General features: G+C 41.8%; 1 protein-coding gene across 1 annotated transcript in view; it reads right to left on the bottom strand.

The window, feature by feature from the left end:
* The window catches only part of FRAS1 (Fraser extracellular matrix complex subunit 1), a 167,594-nt gene extending 147,306 nt beyond the window's left edge, over positions 1-20,288 (bottom strand). Inside the window, exons 1-3 of the mRNA XM_085221937.1 lie at positions 20,239-20,288; positions 17,878-18,335; positions 14,586-14,617 (exon numbers count right to left, since the gene is read on the bottom strand). Of these exons, the coding sequence (XP_085078063.1) occupies positions 14,586-14,617; positions 17,878-18,335; positions 20,239-20,288 (540 nt within the window). The remainder of the gene's footprint in view (positions 1-14,585; positions 14,618-17,877; positions 18,336-20,238) is intronic.
* Between the last annotated feature and the right edge of the window lie 222 nt (positions 20,289-20,510).

Consider the following 20,510-nt stretch of genomic DNA (forward strand, 5'->3'; position numbering starts at 1 on the left):
GCTAAAGAAGGCATCTGTGTAAACAGGACACTGTGCAGAAGATACGACCTTGAAAACGAGATCAACCACCTCGCAGGTACCTTCAACACAAAATACGCATTCACAAACAAGACAAAAGAGAGATGATGATATTATTAACAAATTACTGTGGTTCACTTTGCTAGACTTCCATATAAGCAAAGGGTCTAACAACCCATATCTCACCTATCACAGAAATGTCACAATTCTCAGTTGAAACAAACTACAAAGGCTGAGACCAGTTTCTAAATGAGAGCTGCCTGCATCTTGCATATTCATAGCAAAGCCACATGCTGAAAAGCATCAAGCATTGCTTGCCAATTCCTAAGAAATGGAAGCCTAGCAAAATATTCCTCTTACCAGGCATATTTCCTAGTTCATTTTTGATACAAAATACTTCCTATTTTTAGTAGGAAATAAACATCAAAATAATAATAATTTTAAAAAACCCACACAACCAAACAACCTGAGAAGGTTCCACATTATAAATCAGTGCTTCTGGCAGCCTTGCCAGATATGTTAAGCATGACACAGGAAGCACCCATACCCACCTATAACTAAACATAAATGCCACACCAATGGGAAACTGGACAATAGGACACTAAGCACAGCAGAAAATGCAGTTTAGCAGCACCACCCTATCCAAAGATGCAAAATGTCACCGATTATGCCTTTTTGTAGAGATTTCAAGAGGCTTGTCCCTCTGGTCTCAGACATTTCTGTCTGAAGCAAGAACTGACGCTCCTACATCTTGTCAAAAGACACAGTGCAATAAGGACAGATAAGAAGAGATGGAAATATCTATGATAAACCCAGCACACTCCTCTCCGAAGCCTGAGATGCTAAGGAGTTGTGACTCTTCTACAGCCAGTGAAACCTGCTGAAACTCACAGGAAAGCATCCCATGACCTTATGGGGACAGGCTGTTGCTAAAATGACACAGAACTGCTGGACAAACAGAACCGTATGCTGAAACACCAAAGGACAGACGTGGCATTGGTAAGTTGTATCTTCCAAAAGAAGTAGCAGCAGCAGCATTTTCCTAAGTCATCTCTGATAAATCACAGTACTAGTGGACCAAACAGAAGGAAAAAAGAACAATACAGATTTACTATTAAACTATTACAATTTACTATTAAACTCAGTTCTGCTTTTTAGCATATCAGTGTGTCTTGGATATGCTGTATCATCACAGCCACATCCATTCATCGGATTACACTGAGTTGTTCAATAACTTCTTAGGAAGTAAAATTGCAGGGGTTTTTTTCCTCTTCGTTTTGGTTTGGTTTTTGTAACACAGTAAAACAAAAAACTGCAGCCATGCCTAAACTTCTAAGTTATAAGACCTACTACTGTTAGGTGACAGGGCTTAGAGCCACATTCACTGTGGCCACAGAAGCAGGATGGTTTTGACAGAAAACGTCCACATGATGTTACTTATCTCGGTGTCACCTTCAGCTGGCTAAATATCATCAACAGGAGTAAGATGAGAGCATCCTGCTTAAAGGCAAGACCTGTGCCAGGACACAGCATTCAAGTATGGAACACACTTCTGATGGAACACTGCATAAACAGAGAAAGAGATATGGGTCTACAGTCTCCAGAAAACCACCCTTGCTTTTTCTCTCTTGCAGAAGGGAGAACTGCTCTCCTACTTAAAACCCTGGAAGGCCAATACACAGCTTGTTTTGCTACAGCATTTTCAAACATCATCTAATTTTGCTTCCAGCACAAAACCTTACTATTCCTTTCAATGCTTTGCCATTAATTTCTAGCAGAAAAGCCAAGATGTTCCTGACAATGTTTACATTCCCAAAAGAAAGCCTATGACATACAATTCCTCACTAAATCAACCTGAAAGCACTGAGCTTTCCCAGTGCAAACACAGCCCACCTGTGGTGACTGAGAAGTCACACATACTGAACACACACACACACACACACACACACACAGCTCATGGGCAGAGGGAGAGCCTGATGGACCTGCAAGTTTAAGCCACTCTTGCTCTGTAACACTGAACCTCAGCATTTCTGTGGACTACAACCAAGCTTTGTTGGTAATAAGCACATAAAGAGAATTAATTTTATCTGCCTAGGTAATGCAAACTTAAATACTGGGACAAATTCTGCTCAATTTATACTTGATTCTAACTCTATTATCTCCATTTTATCTAGCAGGATGTCCCAAAAGTCTTTAAGAGTCTTTAAGAGTAACATATTCACCTTTCTTTTGTCTTAAGTATTTCATTATTTTTTTTTAACAGATTTTTACTACGTTTACTGTTCATTCTGTGAATCCATGTTTTAAATAAAACATGGAAAAGAGATCTAAGAATTACTCTTTGAGTCATTAAATGGAAGCACATAATTCACTTTCGTTTTGGAAACATTCCCACTGATTGAGGCACTGTCAGCTTCCTTTTCTGTATATGCAAGGATCCTGCAGCCCTGAGGACTGAGGAGCCGAGACAGAAAGCAGTAGACACAACTTTTAGGAGCATCTAAACTAAGATAAAACTTAGGTTTTCAAAACAGAACACTTCTCAAATTCTGATTCTTTAAAACAAAGCAAAACAAAATCCAGTGGCATAAAAATGCAGCGTTACGTTTACTCTGTAACACTGAAAATTTAACTGTAAGTTAACTCCTTAAACACTGAAGAAAATAACGTATTTTACATATATAGAAGCTTCTATAAAACTGCTAGTAAGTTTGCTCACATTTTCACCTGAAATCATACTACCAGGCTACCACACTACCATGCATACAAGGATTTACTGTACCCACTAACTCCGAAGTGGTCATTAGTGTGTCAATAGTGACAGCTCTTTCTAAACGAGGGCAGGTGTGCAAGGCTATAAGCAAATAACTGAATCTGTATTTCCTCTGAAAACACGGATACCGCAAACCATGGAAGAAGAAACAACTTACACCATATTGGGCAAAATTAACTTTGGTTTCATGCTGGCTAACCACACAAAAATCAACCATTCCCATATGACTATGACCATATCCACTGAAGTAGAGCAATATATGAATCCTCAAGAAGCAAAAGGGTTAAAAGTTTCAGGAGATTTCAAGTTTGATAACTGTAACAAATGGGTGTATATATATATAGCCGCAAGGTCCAAAATTTCTTATCTTTGTCATCTTGCTGCAATACCTTCATTTCAGCTTCCACTGAAATCACACTCAATACCAACTTAAACTGATCAAATTAAAATTTTCTTTTCGATTTTGAGTCTGCAAAAAGTTCAGTATTGATCTAACTAAAACACACAAAGAAGTTCATGACACTTCTGGAGTCTTTTGAGCAAGTAAACATCTAGCTCAAAATACTACCAAGTAATACCTGAAGAAGTAAGATATGGTCATGATTCCTCATCTGGAACAGGAAGGGGAGCTTGTTTTCCCCACTAACCCTCAGAAATATAGTTAAGGATGTCTGTAAATGCCTAAGACTCTCCTTTAGCCACAATATTCTACCTGGTAATATATCTGATGCCAAGGTCACAGGGACAGTTAGAGGATTAATTACTGGAAGATACTGAAGCAGCTATAGTGATTACAAAATTGAGTAAGTGCTGCATATCTTCTTCTAATAAGTCTCCCTAATCTATGGCTCAACAACAAATCATAGCAGTAAGAGAATTACAGTGGCCTTCCAGTGCAAGTCTGCTGCATATATTCACACTAGAAATGAATTTTAGTGTGCATGATAGAAATGCAGATATCCCAGCATCATAAACTCCAGTGCATCATAGCCTCACTTGCCTCTCTACAGCTATTTTCAAGGGTGACAGATCTGAGATGTGGTATTAAAGCAATGAGCACATCTGGAAGATGTGTATTTTTATCTTTTCAATTAATTATATGTCTCCTGAAAGTATCAGGGAATATCTCGGACTCCTTGTGATACTCAGCAGTTAAAACAACAACTACTGGAACATCTGAACAGCAACTGAAACATCTCAGTTAATGTTTTATCCTGGTCAATTTTGACTCAATTTATTTAACAAGCCTATTAAACAACTGTAATGCTGAGAGGGAGTTTCATACTGGTATTTCTGATGGAGATATTAAGTACTGAAAGGAAAAAAAGAAAAAAAATGCATGAAATCAACTTTGAAGATAAAAATTTCAACATGGGACCTCTGTCCAGATGTAGCAGCCCAATTCTGCTTTAGGACTGACAAAGACATTAATATCTATTTCAAAATACCAAGCAGGCACTGACCACTTCATTTGGAATTTGTTTGCCAAAGATGTTCTGAGGTTGAGAAATGAGATTCTGAACACAGCCTAGGCTAGCAAATGTGCAAATGTAGCCTGGCTCTGGCACAATGCAAAGCTGACTCTCCCTAAAGCTCTTTGACATACGGCAAGTAGGAGCCATCGATCAGTTGAAAAGATCACATCCTAACTATCTTTTACATATATATCTGCTATTACTTGGTGATGTACAAACCCATCTAAATGTGGCTGTTCCACTCGCCTTGACCCACTCTTGTGTCAAGCGTTAGACATCCTAAGGGCACAGCAAGCTGTTTATAGGACATAAAGAAGAAATTCAATCCATACTAACAGTTTAATTAATAAACAAAACAACTTCTAGGCTTAGTTTTATATAGAGAGAACATTTCTTCTTGACGCGTACCAATGCCTCCATCACTCCCACTGAAAAACAAGCTAGGATCTTTCTATATCCTCACAAGAAAAGGTGTCCAATTTCCACCGTTTATCAGTTGCCTCACAAAAATTATCCAGAAGTTCTCTAGAGATCATAAAAAATTTATAGCAAATTTCTACTAGTCCTAGGCACCCATAGCAAGCACCAATTATTTCTCAAACTACTGAAAAAACCCTAGCCCAAAAGACCTTGGTATGACATCCAATGTCATTCAAAAGAAAACTTCATGGTTGAGATACAAACCTACGATGACTGGTACTAAACAAAAATTGAAAGCACTGACAGAATGCACAAAGAAGCACTCTCAGCTTTGAAAAACTGCAGTGGTGTTTACAGCATCTTTCTCAGATTCCATACATGATTGCTTCCCTCCAGCAGAATACCAACAGCAGAATGAAACAGCTGAAGTTCACAGATCACAGCAGTCTACAATGAGACCTGCCTGGGTGTGTGCAGCAATACACAGAATGCACATGAATATGCAGGAAGTTGAAAGAACATCTCAGTCACAGGAGGGCAATTGCTTGCTCCTGCAGGCCACAACAAACAAAGAACACAAACATTTTAAGCTCTTTTCCTAAAGTGACCTGTTCTCAAAGCAGAGAGGCTGCCAGGCAAAACTCCCATCTCCCTTCAGGGAGAGGCAATCCTCTCCCCACCATCTGCCGGGCAAGGGAAATGCCTACATGTTCCCTCAGTGTATGCAGCAGTCACAGTAACACAGTCATCCCATACCCCACATGGAAACAAGAAAGACATATGCAAAGAAACTGCTGCATCACAGAGACTGGCAAGCATGCATGGGTGGGGTAGATGCTGGCAAAAAAGCGAGACTGAAAACAGATCCTCCCCCTCTTTCAGCTACAAGCAAGCAAGCTTAAGCCATTCTTCGTAGGTTCCTTTTTTGACAATGCCCTTCCATATTTCTTTCCAATAAAAGACCTTTTTGTTTCTTTTCTAACATAAAATATGAACCACAAATTCTGATTTTTTTGCTCCTGCCTTCTGTCTTCATTTCCTTACTCCTAAAGCTGCTAATATACAGACATACTCAGAGTGACAACTCTGCTTCTGTAAAATCCTGCCTGGGAATAATTAAAACTATATTGCTTTCTTGTTAAGTTCAAAGACCTTAAAAAGTAATCTAGTGAACATTAATATTATAGCTTAGGAATACGATTATAGATTTTTCAGTAGTCCATAAAAGCTATAAGATAACCGCATCCAGAACTGCAGCCTGCTGGCTGATTCCTGCCGCTAACAATTATTGGGCTGAAGAGAAGGGAAGTCAGTTGTCACAAACAACTCCACAAAGAAAGATGAAATGCAAGTTCTGACTGTTGAAATCTAAAATCATATTGTAGCACATTTTGCCCACAGAATGATAAAAATGAAATCCCTTCTCGAAAAGTGCTGATTCCCAACCTGAATACCCTCTTGAATCTTCTGCTTGTGGCACTGTGACACTGTGACACTGCACACACCCACTTCCAACCTGATTTTGGCTTCCTCTAACCCTGCTCAAGTGATAGTCACCAGCAATGGTTGTGATGGCTGCATCTGACTTCAGCAAATAACCATCAGTTGGATGTGACTGGCCGTGACAGTGGTATCTGGCCCCAGATGGATTTGTGGGAAACATAAAGCAATAGCTGAAGGATAATTTACGGCTGCACGCTCACTGAACCCACAGTGCTGGTCAATGTCAGACTCAAGCCAAGTTTGGAACAATGACCAACTCATGACAATTTCAACAGAAACAGACAGTAGTTTGTAATTAGTAAACAAATATGACTATGAATGAACCATCTTATCCCATAAACACTGAGCAGCCCAAGAGCCCCTCAAGATCTCTTGTACGGCAGCAGGCTGCCCAACAAGATCTCCCTTCATTAGGGACCCATCTTGAGGTTATGCCTGCTGCACAAGCCCTTTCAGCCTGGATATCAAGAGATTCCTTGACACTACAGATCGTCAGTAAAAGACTAACAGCTTGCTAAGCTTTGTAAGCTTTGCTAGGATTATATCCTTGATTGACGGTGCACATATAATCCCTGAGATATAAACCACTGACCAAGCCTGGGACTTGGATATAGCCGTACCTAGGCTCCTTATCTCTTTGGGACTGGGAGTCTGAAAGCACAATGGGAGGGTCTCCTGGATGAGTGCGTTTAACTCTATCCTCTATGCATTAAATAATAACTGGACCTTGCCTTCTCAAATCTTGTTAAGTCGCTGTCTTATTTATGATTAAGCTGAGTCAAATAACTATTTCATATCAATAAATATATTGCTGCTTCTCTCTGACGAGTGCATAATTCTACAACAGGCACACAGATCTGTCACTGCCAGACACAAATGAAAGTCTCAGACACATGAATATGCTCACAAACCTACTTGTACCAACCCCACCGAACAGAACAGCTTTGTACCCAAAATGTAGGCACATTCCACTGCTCCACAAAGTGTGTCTTCGTACACACTGATAGATCATAATACGTTTAAAGATTCAATGACTACCACTTTCCATCCCCACTTTCACCAAGCAGCCAGTATTTTTTTTTCACCTAGCATTTTTACCAGCTGTAGGACATCACCTCCAGCTCCAAAGCTGGCACTTACAGAACCAGAGCTTTCACAGCAGGGCCCAGGTTAGGCATACATACCAATACAACAGAGTTTCTTGCCTATGCCAACTCAATTAGAAACTACATTTGAGACAGGTCCCCAGGTGATGTAAGCTGTCACCTTTCTATAGCTTCCCACACTGCTTTGTTCTGTTCACAAGCCTTTCATTTGAAAGCTTTGCAAGCATTTTCCACCAGCAGAAACTGTTTTCTGTAACTTCTTTTAACAATTAACAGGACATTACAAGCTGTATTCCAAAGAGAAAACAAACAAGAACCCTGATCAAGGTTTTGAGAGGATTGAAGAGAGGGAAGGAATGAGGAAAAACAACCTGTTTGTGAAGTAAAACAGCAATTTTTCATGTGAGGAATTTAGGAAGAAAAACTAAAAGACAAATTACAAGGAATCACTTACTCAAGAAGGCTCTTCCAGTGCCTATAGAGAGCTAGAAGACAAAATGATTTGTGAAATTCATAAATGACTAATAACTGTTGAATTGTTGCACTGGTAAATGAACCTTTGAGAAATTTACCATCTCCTGCCAAGGCTTTGGCATATAGCTCCTGTAACCGTGACATTAAACGTTAATCATCTACCTAAAGATCATGTTTGTGGATGAATAGCTGCCATCCAGGAAGATCACTGAAATGGCAAATACACAGCAGGACAGCTCTTGTAAGGACTCCAATCTCCAAACAGAGCTGATCCAGAATCAGCTCTCACAACACAATAAAGATGAAAGCACGAGCCTTTTGCCTGCCCACGCAAAGAACATGACAACCAGCAGATTCTCAGTAGTTGCAAGGTAAAAATACACAAGTTGCAGAAAGCCCAGCATCTCTAATTAAAGCTCAAAAGCCTCAAGAAAATGCAGAACTACCTTTAAGCTCAATAATTTGACTACATTTCTTTTAGTTCTTTTCTGCCCACTGCAGAGAGAGCTGTGAGGTATCCATTTCAGGGCATGCAATGACACAAGCTTTGCTTGTGCTGCATCAAGTAAAATATTAAAGCACAGAAACGCCAGCACCACTACTGTAGTTATTTTGTGGAAAGGGACGTCACCCCCTCAGAGAGTGGAGTGCAAGACACAAGTCCCTGTGCTCTTCCTGTGCTACGTCTCTTGGTCTTCTCTTGCATCAAATGCAGGACAATGCATAGGCAGCTGTTAACAGTGCTAGTGGCCTATAAATTCATATGTATCATTCATATATATCATAGAAGACCCTTTGGTTGCCAGTGGAATTGGTTACCGGTGTCTCCACTTAGACAAGCACATAGAAAGGGTGGTATTTACCCTATCTCTCTTTTATGACATGTTAGTATCTTGTCAGCACTTCTGAAACATGAAAGCCCCTCTAAAGCATAGCTCATACAGAGCCATTACAGGTCGGATGCTGAACCTTCCATCTGAAGCATAACTTCTCTCTCCTACCAGTATGGCAGAGGTGTAGTGCAAGCAGAGCCTGCCAGCTTTTCAAGAGGATCTTACAGTAAACTCCCAGGATTTCATCTCTGCAGGAGTGAATTGAGGGGATAATCACACAGTGGTGTTAGAGCTCCACAATTGCTTTTCAGAGGTAAAAAATGAGAAGTAAAAAACAGACTGATGTGCAAAGCTATGCTGATCACCTTTATATACTATGTCATACTCATTACCCTGACATAAAACTAACGTATATAGATTATGAGGTTCTAATTCCATGTTATTTATTATTGAGAACAAGTTTAGTTTCAAGTTCCTACAAACAGAACAAGCATAATAATACTGGAAGATATCAGCACTCAGCTCTGCTACTGGCTTTCTTTGTAAAATTGGTGTTTATAGTCCTAGCCAAAAAAATTACATGTCTTATAGTATAGTGGTTTTCATATCGAAAAAAATTATTGCATCATACTAAAATGTGTGCCTTGATCCACCAAGTAGTAACTCTTAACTGAAGAAGAGATGAGATTTCAGTACATCCTCAGGAGAATACTCTTCATCTCACATCTAAGCTTTTTACCTCATGCCATAAAAAAAAAATGAAGCCTACCCACATTCCTCCATATTATGCTATTATTATCAGGAACACAAAGAACATGAGCAGCACCTGTATCATTAAAAAAAAAAAACAACCACACAACACTTTTCAAGTAGATACTTTCGTCTTTTTTATTTTCCATCTTCAGTTCATCTCAGCACTCTGAAATCCTTGTGGAAGGCATTTCCTATGTAAGAAGTGTCTCATTAATAAAGCTGAACGGCACACAATTCATGTAAATTGAGAGAGATATTTTCCATCACCTTGCACTTCCATTCACAGCCACACAATGCAAGGATAAATCGGATATTAGGCACCACACATAAAACATTATTTAGTGTTATGCACTTGCCCTAAGATGTGAGAGGCTAGACAACAGCACTGCAGAATCAGTACCCTGTTACACCAAAATCACCCTCAGCTCTGACCTTTCCATCATTAGCTGGGAGAATGATGATATCTAATTGTACCTGTTCAATAAGTAAATGTTATCACAGGGCATCATTCAGATCTTATCTCTACAAGAATATAAGAACCTGCAATAGCAGGAAAAAGCTACCTCAATCTCACGAGTCTCCCACACATAACTCATGACCTCCTTAACACTCACGGCAAAATGGGCAACTGCAGAAGAGCAAACTGAGAATGCAGAATTGCTCCAAGAGGAAAACCCCTCCCCCCCAGCAAAAAGAGCAACAGAACGTTCTGTAAAACATTCATTTGCACATTACACAGCAGAGATTCATGCTGCTGTAAACTAGAGTTTATAGCTACAAAATGTTATATGCATGTTGTAAACACGAGTTTATAGTTTTATACTCTGGAGGAGCTGAGGATGTAACCCTCAGGCTAAGTGGGAGCAATTAAATCACATTATTTATATCATCCATTTTCAACATCTTAAAAGTTACCAAGAAAAATTTCAACTGATATCACTGATTCTCATCTTGTTTTTCCAGTATTAACTTGCTATCCCTCTAAAAAAAAAAAAAAAAAACATTTAAAAAGAGGTTGCTACCTCTTTTTTTTTTTTTTACATCACTGCTACTCTGTCTTGTTATGTTTCCTAACCAGAAATGGTCTGCATCTTCTAAAGATTTATTTCAAATAGTCACTTAAGTTAATTAGAATAGAAGCTATCCAGAATGGGATGTATTACTTCATGTTTGAAGAAGCATTTTCTATTTATACTTCCCCTTGCACTTTTGACTCAAATTACGGATGGATACAGAAAAAAAAGCAACTTGATATCAAACTTTCTTTAGAGTTTATATAACAACACACCCATGCAAGTTCCAGATTTTTTAATTTTATCAATTTTTTTTTTCCCATTTACAAAGGAAAATGATTACATTAGGAACTGAAATGGATGAAATAAACAAAACATAATCCCGATTTAAAGAAAAGCCTTCGGGCTTGCTGTGTAAGAGGCTGATTCTAGCTCATTCATCTCTATGTCTGCATTTCTTCTCCCCTACGTTTTTCTAATGCCTTCCCCTATTGGTCCAACTCCTTGCAAGCAGTTACCATTAAAGCACAGGTTGAGTTGATGGTCTAATTAAAACACAGCTGATGGAAGAAGTCGTATTTATACAACAAATGTTGGGCAACCTGTGATTTTTATTTTTATGCCCTTTTCCATGACTGATTTCAGAACAGAAGGATTAAAAGCTCAGCTATCAGAACTGCTGGTAGACAGGCTCTTCCCTTTTCTGGAAAAGGCGCAATTGCTAAACTCAAGTCTCTCATTTCAAGACATTCAAGTCAATTACGAACTTTACTTACCTTGTATCCTTTTTTAGATTTTAGATTTAGCTTTCAAAATGAAAATGGGAAAGTTAATTTTTGGTAGAAGTGCAAGAACAGTAAAATTTGCTGTGGGAGTTAGGTTAGGGCTTTTTATTCTTATTGTTGTGATTTCCACTCGAACTTCAAGATTAAAACCACATTTCATTTCAAGAGAAGTTGCTGCTTTATAGTATTAGACAAGTGCTATACATGTTATCTGGAAACTTCCCAATGAATGTGTCTATGTACCCAGTTCACCCTGCATCCATTACCAGCAGCTATCGCAACAAACCATGCCCTTGTTTTAATAAAACCAGAAATAAAAGCTAACTGGACACGGCTCAGATGGACTTGTCCTTAGTTAGCAGACACAAAGTGTAACTTATAAAACCACACTTTGCATTTAACCCAAACATCACCTTAATTCATGACCCCATTACTCCCCCCTCATCTGGCTGAAAACTCTTCTTGGCATAAGCCAGTCGGAAGAACAGTGCAGACAGACTTTATCAGTACCTCCTCCAAGCATCTTCTTTTACTGGGGCATGACAGTCTCCTCATCCCCACCAACACCATCCTCCAGAACAACACACAGCATGTAGTTTCTTCTTTGCTAAACAAGGGAAATGGCTGCATGGACCTGAAAACTCCCTCAAAGGTGAAGAAAGAGGGAATAACACAAACCTCCTCAGCACAGTTGGAAACAAAACATAAAAATGTGTTTTTCCTCAGAGGAAATGCATGAATTGACCCTTGACATACAATCAGCTAAGTCACTCAAGCAAGATGCAGAATGCTCTTCCCAATGTTAAGGATTCAAGTAACTCTGCAATAGTGGCATTCACTCTATGTGAATATTTGATTTATGCTCCAAGGATTTTGTAAGTGACTTAAGAGTTCGGGTTTGCAACAGAAGCAAAACAGCTATGTGCCATTAAGCAAGACCTGCAGCAAGTAGAGTTCCCATAACAACCCAGCAACAGCTCACTCACAGCTACTTGTATATGATACATCAAAAGAAACCAAAAAAAAAAGAAAAAGAAACCCCGAGTAGCATGAGGCTGAAAGGAAAAAAAGGTTTCTAACCATAATTTAAGGAAGATTCTTCAGATATGTTTGCAAGGAGGAGTGAACAACTCTTTCAGTACCACAGGCACACTGCAGGGCAGCCACTGCAGCCGACAGACATCAGGTGAGGTTGCAAAGTTTGGCTTGATGCCTCCTTGTCATTCAGAAAAGCCGTCCTCTCTGTTAGTAAATGGTTTTAAATAAATACAGCACAAGTAAAGGCACATTCCTCTTCTGCAACAAATACTATAGGGATAATATCCCTAGTCTGCAGGTTTGCCCTGCACTGGGATTTCTTCAATAAAGATGTTTCTTTATATTCAACTTCCTAAAGTCATATACAAATGCTAAAACCACAAAGTTATTCCCTAATGTGCTCTGCTCCCTTCTGGGCACACAGCACCATCACTAGTGAGGAATCCTACACCCCAATTCTGCTATCAGACTCATCTGACAGAACAGATGAGAATCTCACACAGTCCCAGGCTAGGATGGTGCCTGTTCTTGCTTTTCTCCTGCTTTTTGGAGTGCAGACAAATTCACAAGGCTGGCATAGGGAGCACCTCTGGTACAACCAAACTCACTTGGTTCTACTGGTGTCATCTACTCCAGATAAATCACACGAGGCGAATCAATCACGTACTGTTCTGACAGTGCTGCTGTTTCTCTGGCAAGAGATGGGAATAGGAACTTATTTTAAGAATGACAAGCCTGAGCTGTTCCAGTTTTACTGTATTATAAATGTCATCTGCATTAATATTTTTAAATATAATTTATTAATGTTTTTTACTTTAGCAGAATCTAGTGTGATAGGACAAGGGAAAATGGTTTCAAACTAAAAGAGGAAAATTTTAGTTTAAATACATTGCTTTTTTTTTTTTTTTTTTTTTTTCTCTCCACAATAAAGGTGGTGAGGCTCTGGAACAGGTCACCCAAAGAAATGGTAGATGCCCTGATCCTTGGATACATTCAAGGTCAGGCTGGATCAGGCTCTGAGCAACCTGATCTAGCTGTAGATGTCCCTGATCACCGCAAGAGAGTTGGACTAGACTACCTTTAAAGGTTCTTTCCAACTCAAATGATACTATGAAGTCAAGAGTATTGTAAGCAAGTTCTTTAAAAAAGACACACGTACATATACACATATACAAGATATCCCACAGTCTTCATGTACAAAATTTATGTAAGGATATCAAGATCTGCACTAGCATTTCAAACATACAGCCGCAGAAGAATAGGGAAAGAACTTCAGAACAACAAAAACACAAATAGCAAAAAAAAACTTGCGACTGACACATCAGTAAGAAGTGGAACTGCCCTCACTGAGCTGCACTGCTCAGAAGAAAGTGATCTGTCATACAGTTCGTTAAAGTTGGAGTCCAGACACTTTCCAATCGCTTTTGAAAGACTGAAGCTCCGCATTCCATTTCTAACAGAAGCAAACTCATTTGGCCTCATATGGCTTTCCCCAAAACACTCACAGAAAACATTCACCCCCAGCAATTTGCCCTACCTTTCCCTCTTCAGGCAAAATAACGTCCTAGACCAAAGGTCAGGACAGAAGGACAAAACCTACACAGGGGTCACATGTATTTTGCACACAGCACATGTCCAGCCTGGCAAAAGAGCTCTACAAGAAATGTAAAGACTCAGTTTTTCCTGTATACTGCTGCATGCTGCTTCCCAAACTAGAGCAACATATCTCTGAGCAGATCAGCTGTGGGATCAGAGGTTGGAACAGAAGCATTCCAGAAAAGCAAGCTTTTAGACCATTTTCTTTTAGCGCCAAGTACCTCTGCAAGAAGGACGTGATCCAGGTTTTACAAGAAGCACAGACTTTTACTATTCATGAAGTTATTCATTGATTAAGTGCTTGAGTAAGACTATAAAACAAAATACTTCGGGTTTAGGAAGAAGAGTCAAGGTACATATTACTTACCACAATTAGCTGAAAGAAAAATAACTGTTAAACTGCCATCATTAACATCCCATTAATTTAAGGAAAAAAAGAAAAAACCAAACAACTGAACACAGAATGTACCTAATATTACTGAGACACTTTACAGGAAACTACTCTGTCCTGCTTAGGACTGTGTGCTTACAATTTATATCTTCCAGGAACCACAAAATCTCATACAAATAAAGATATGGAGAATGGCTGGGTTCACAAAGACCTAGTGAGAATTTTTGACTGCCCTGAGGGCAGTTTTTGTTTTGCTGTTCTTTTCCCTGCAGGCTCACAGCTCTACGACCTGCTTTAAGTTCACCCATCCCCCAGTGGCAGAGGTGACAAAATCAGCAGTCAGACTCCAGATCAACAGGATTTTCTCAAACCCTTTCCCCAGCATTAACACATTCAAGCTTACCTACCTCAAACAACAAGCCTTGATAGACACAGGCACCTGCAGGACAAAACCAGAAAACGGATTAGAATTAAAAAAAACACAAATAACAACGCTGCCCAGTCATACAGGTGGTACCTTACAGCCCAGTAAGCATTAGACAGAATAAAGTGCACTGAAACTGGGAGAGACATTAACCTTAAAAGGATCAAACTGCACCATCACCAAGCCACCCAATTTTTGCTTTTATTTTTGAACGGGTCGATCTATTCCCATAGCAACCTTACGCCCTCTCAGGCGGGGGACAAAATCCTACATTTGGTGCCACTCAGGTGAGGGGCACATCTTCTCTCCCTTTGCTGCCATAACAACAGCTGCCTCCTCTAAGGTAGAAATTCTCACAATACACATATCAGATGGAGCTTATGATTGCATTTACTATGATTCATGGCCGGAGCTCTCTCTGAAATAACAGGGAAGCCACTTCTATCCAAGGCAAAATACAACCCTTAAAAACGCAGAGTTACATGGTTACATGGCATTTAATTTGCATGCTAAAGAGCAGCCCCTTCTGCGTGTGCTGCTATAAATCCCTTTATCGTTTATGGGAGAAACAAATAAGCACATGAATATCCACATAAAAACATGACGACTGTGAGAAGAGCTGGCATGAATTCCTGCTCCTAAATCACTCCACATGCAACAGGGGACATTTCCCCTATTGACAGGCTCACTGAACTGTCCTTCAGGCTTCCTAGTTCTCACTACTGACATCACTGGATGAGGGAAAGCATCTCCAAGCAAGCAATAGGGAGATCTGCACCCATTCAAGCACATTGCATACACTGTACTTCAATAAATCAAATAAGAAGTTAGAAAATAAAACCACGAATAAGTTGAATGACAGTTCTGTCACTGATTTTCTGGGAAACTGCCATTCTCAAACAACAGCACATATCAGTCTAGTGAAAATGTGAGAAGAATGTGAAATCAAAAGCAACCCAAGGAATTCAAAAGATGAAAAGCTGCCTCAAGGGACCACGCAGACAACTAAGAATTTCCTTGTTGAAGTATTTTTTCCCCCAAAAAAAGCAGATTAGACAAATTTGTACAGAAAACCTCAGAGCTACACTGCTTCAGATCAAGAGCTCCTCCTTTGAGCTGGTCCTCAGCTCAGCAACAAGAGGCTGCAAAGGCACCATCAGGAATTACTTTCCCTCAATGAGGAGATGAGCCGCAAAAGCCCAGTCATGTTTCTTTCAAACCCAGCAGGAAGCTTTCTGCCCATGCTGACAAGAGACAAATCAAGCCCTATCCATCACACACACTGACTGAGCGCAGGAAGAGAACCATGTGCTGAAACCCTGCCTTTGCACGGTGCCCCACACAGCATGCTGAGCTATGTAGTTACCTGGCATTTGGAAAACGAGTTCTGCATTTTCGGAGTGGTGTCAAGGTACTCAAGTGCAACTAAGACTATCTGCAATTACCTGTTCATTCATTTACTTCAATCTCATAGCAACTCAGGTTAGACTTAGCCAAATCTCGATTTCATGATACTGCATTTGCTTTCTCGAAATAACAGTTATCTTCCTGCCCCTTCACACCTCTTCCTCCACACTCTCCTCTGAGAAGAGATAATTTAAAAGTTCATCATCCTGCTGCAATTCAAAATTCAGTGCAAAACACTACAAGGTCACTAACTGCTGGAAGGCACATGAGAAATAATACTTAACACCAATTATTTAAAGCCTGGATGTTTTATTCTTGAAAAGGGTTCACTGTCCTTCTTTTTATGCTCACTTAGCAGCTATAGTTCCTTAAAAGAACCAAAATGATAATTAAACATCCTAAAAGATGAATTATTGAGTCAAAGGCCTCACTAAGGACCTGATGTCCTTAAAAAAAAAAAAAAAAAAAAAAAGAGCGGAGAGAGAAAAGAAAAAAGAAAAAAAAAATAATCACCAGCATTCCCCATTTCAAGAGGGTCTAATTACATGTAGGACCATTGGTGCCTGGCCCTGTAAATACCCTGCATGAGAACAGTTTTGAGCCAAGGAACTCTTCGTGTCTACAGCATAGAGTAAGGCACAGGGTGAGAGTAGCTGCCTGAATGGCACACCTACTGCCTCCACTGCACTCTGCACACAGGCTCACCTCAGCCCACGTGCCAGTACAAAGCAAAGAGAGCCTGTTTCTTCCTCTCTCTATTAAGGGCATATTTTACTCCCTCACCAGTTATGAAGGACACTCAGATACAATAAATCTTTACAAGGCTTGGTAAATCCTCAGTTTCACATACATCGCAGCTTGTTATTATTGTTGTTCCCAATTCTTCCTGTCATTCCAACGTCCCACCCAGCAGCTTTGCTCTGAGTCCAGGAGCTCACAACACGCACAATGAGTAACAGCACACTTTGCATCATCCTAGTTTTCCGCACAACTCCACATCACCAGCACGATAAATGGCTGTTTGCAAATCTGATCCTGACAGGTTTCCCAAAAGAACAGCGTTTTCCATATACTGAATGAGCTAGGGAAGAAACCCCAAAAGTTTTAGTCTAGTTGTTGGGCACACCGGATACCGGTGGTTGATGGGGGCAGGGGGACAAGTCTCTCAGAAGGCACCACTCCATAGGTTAATTACATCTACATTCACGTCTGACAGTTCCTCCATTCACAATCACGCACGCAGCTATTAACTACTTCTGCTCGTGAGGACAACCGCACGTGTGGCACCCGGTGTTACACTGGGAGCCGCATTCAGAGAGTCGGTCGCGTTGGGAACAACCAACCTGCATCGTCAAAGCCCAGATCGGACAGGGCACGCACCTTTGCCCTCTATCACCACGGCCACCCGCGTCGGGGGGTGGGACAGGGAGCTCTCTCCCCTTCCACGCTCGGGCTTTCGAAACCCACCGTTCTAAGGAACGCGAGCCCCCCTAAGAAGCCTGCTCCGGAAAAACCCACCCGCAGCTTAGCGGTGATCCGCAGCGGTTCTCTCCGCACCCTCAGACGCCCAACACCCCGAGGCGAATCCCGCAACCCCAGCCTCACGAAAGCACCTCTGGGAGGCAGCCGCAGGAGCACCGCCCCAGCTCCCCGCGCTCCGCAATGGGGCGGCGGGACGGGGCGCACCGCCCGCGGAGAGGCCGCCAAAATGGCGGGGGGCGGCAGGCAGACCCCCGCCCGGGCCGGCGGGAAGACGCCCCGACGGAAAAGGCCGGGGGACTTCTCTTAAGCGCACCGGCCTTCCCCGGGGGAACGACCGGAGCTGGGAGGGAGCCGGGAAAGGGGCCCCGCGCGGGGCAGCGACTCACCTGAGGCGGCGGCCAGCGCAGCGCTGAGCAGGCACAGCGGCAGCCAGGCACCCATGGCCGGCCGCGAGCGAGCGAGAGGAGCGTGCTGCAGGGAGGGGAGGCGGCGCCGCGCCGGAGATAGGCGTCCCGCCGCCCCTCGGCAGGTGCCGGGGCCGCGCCTCGCCGCCAAACTTTCCCGCAGACAAAGCGGCCCCGCTCCGCAGCCCGCCCGCCGCTCCTCGCTCTCCCGCCCCCGGCGGCGAGCGGCGCGGGGCGAACAGGCACGAGCGCCCGAGAGCGGGGCTGAGCCTCGGCGGCGCCTCCGCCCCCGGCCTTGCGGGTGCCCAGCTGTGCCGCTCGGGGACGGCGCGGGGAGCGAGCCGCGAGACCGCGCCTGGCGACACGGTGGGGGAGGGAATGGAGAGGGTCGGAAGGCGCCCGGTGGGGTGGCTGGTGCGGGTACGCTCAGCTGGATACGCCTTCAAAGCGCCCCACTCAGAATTCGGCCTGCTTTGCTCTGCACCGGCACATTGCTCGAGGAAAAAAAATAATCGAACGACAGCAGGAAGAACAAACCGAACGTCCAGATCTTGACAGAAGCTAACGAGGTGCCCCAGATCGGATTTTCTTTTTTAGGCACTTCCCCGGCTCCTGCCCTGGCACTACGAGCTGCTCCGCTCTCCCGCGCCACGTGCGCAGCAGGAGAGCACTGTGAGAATGGGGCTCTCTTAGGGCAGGGGATAGAAATATCTGAAAGCAAAGAGCAAAAAAAATTGACCCCACTTTTATTAGCCTGTGAGTTAAGTCATCTTCGGTTCCTTTCAGTGCACCTACTTCATAGCAATATCCCAGTTACAAACCAGCAGCTCCATCACTTACACAGTGCCCGACCACTGATGTGTTTTATTTGTTTAACCCTCCTGCTTGCTTCCAGCACAGCTTGTCTGATTAAATGCAGCTATGCCAGCTAATTTACTAGCACTCCCTCATGGTAACTCAATCTGCTCAATTCTGATCACTTGCTAATGAACACCACTGTTTTGATCTCGGAGTTAGAGGTCACTTTTTTTCAGAACTGTATGCCATTAATTACTGTAACAACTCCAGCACCAAATGTGAGAAATAAGATGTGCAGCATGGCACTGCTCCGAGTTCCAAACACTAATCTGCACTCTGAGCTTATGACTGCCATACCAATACTACTCATTAGCTGCTAGCAGGAAAAACTTGCACAAAAACAAGGAGCAGAGAGACATCTAACCACCAGTACACATATAAACACTACCCAAACAAATATTTAGAAACAATTAAGGGAGCAAACACATGGGCCTTAATTCCCTCTTAATCAAATAAAAAAATCAGTACAGCTTAGCTGAACTCAAAGGAGCATGAGCCAGGCAAAGCAGGTGGAAATAGCTAAGGAGAGCCAGGCATTCAGTGTCCATTAACTTTATAGCTGTGCAAAGCCCTGGAGGTTCCTACCATGTAGAGGCACTTCTGTACCAGGTGCACATTTAACAATCAAACTGTTTAGAACATTCCTGGCTGCTTGCTGTGCTTGTTTTCTGTTAACCAGTGGTATAAACAAAGCAACCAAACACTGTCACAATATTTTCTTGTCATACAACCACCTTCCCAAAAACACACAGCATCTTTCAAATTACTGCTGCGGAGCAGTCTGCCTGTTAGCTTTGAATCATACAAAGCTGTACAGAAACACAGCTTCTGACGTGTTCAGTATTTCATTCAGTGCAGGAGAATAGCTCAAGACAATGTCATCTAGTGAATAAGGTGTTTTGACAGATTTCATTCCAAAAAACATTTGAAAACAAGATAATTTGTCACCTGCTCATGATCTTGGTGCGATTTAGCTTATTTTAAGCATTGGTTTGAATTCAAGTGAGTCCTTTCTTTGTACATGATACAGAAAGAAATGGTCAGGAAAAATAAAGTAATTACTAAGGAATGCCAACAGTATTTGGAAAGTCAATCTGTTAATCTTTTGCTTTTGCATGTATTCTTATTGCTGTGCTCAACTGCATCCCAATATTTTGTTCTGCTGTGTCCAGGAGAAAGAGATGGAGAATTGGCACAAAGAACAAGTTGCTTATCTACACGTTCTTAGATTATTTCATGTTTCTGTCTATCTTTCCTCTACAATTCTGTGTCCTTTTACAATTTCCCCCTTTTCAGCTGCAGCCTCCTCTTATTTCTTCTGTCTTCCTGTTTACTGTTCTCATTTTGGTTCTCCTTCCCTCTTTCTTCTTCCCCATCTCCAGAGTGCTGACCTGCTGACCATTCTCATGCTACTACCTTGCTTTTGTCATTTCTCCAGCTTTCTTCCGACACATCCTACAGGGCAACTCACAGTTGCTGACTCACCTGTGAAGCAACCAGTTTTTGCTCCTTTGGCAAGAAATGCTTTTCTCCATACCTAAACTTCATTTAAAAAAAAAAAAAGAAGACAAGCTGAGGAAGTCAGATTTATTATCCTTTCTTCTACTTTGCATGTTATTAGCTGTATTTATCCTTACAGTAGGGTCTCTCTGCTATCAGGGCCACCCCTTCTCTAATACTCTATACTCCAGTTCTTACCTATGCCTACAATCTCCAGCTCTCCTATTCTGAAGCATTTTACTCCCTTCTATATCCTG

The sequence above is a fragment of the Meleagris gallopavo genome, chromosome 4 (assembly GCF_905368555.1).
Source record: "Meleagris gallopavo chromosome 4, MGAL_WU_HG_1.1, whole genome shotgun sequence".
NCBI classification, from domain to species: Eukaryota; Metazoa; Chordata; class Aves; order Galliformes; family Phasianidae; genus Meleagris; species Meleagris gallopavo.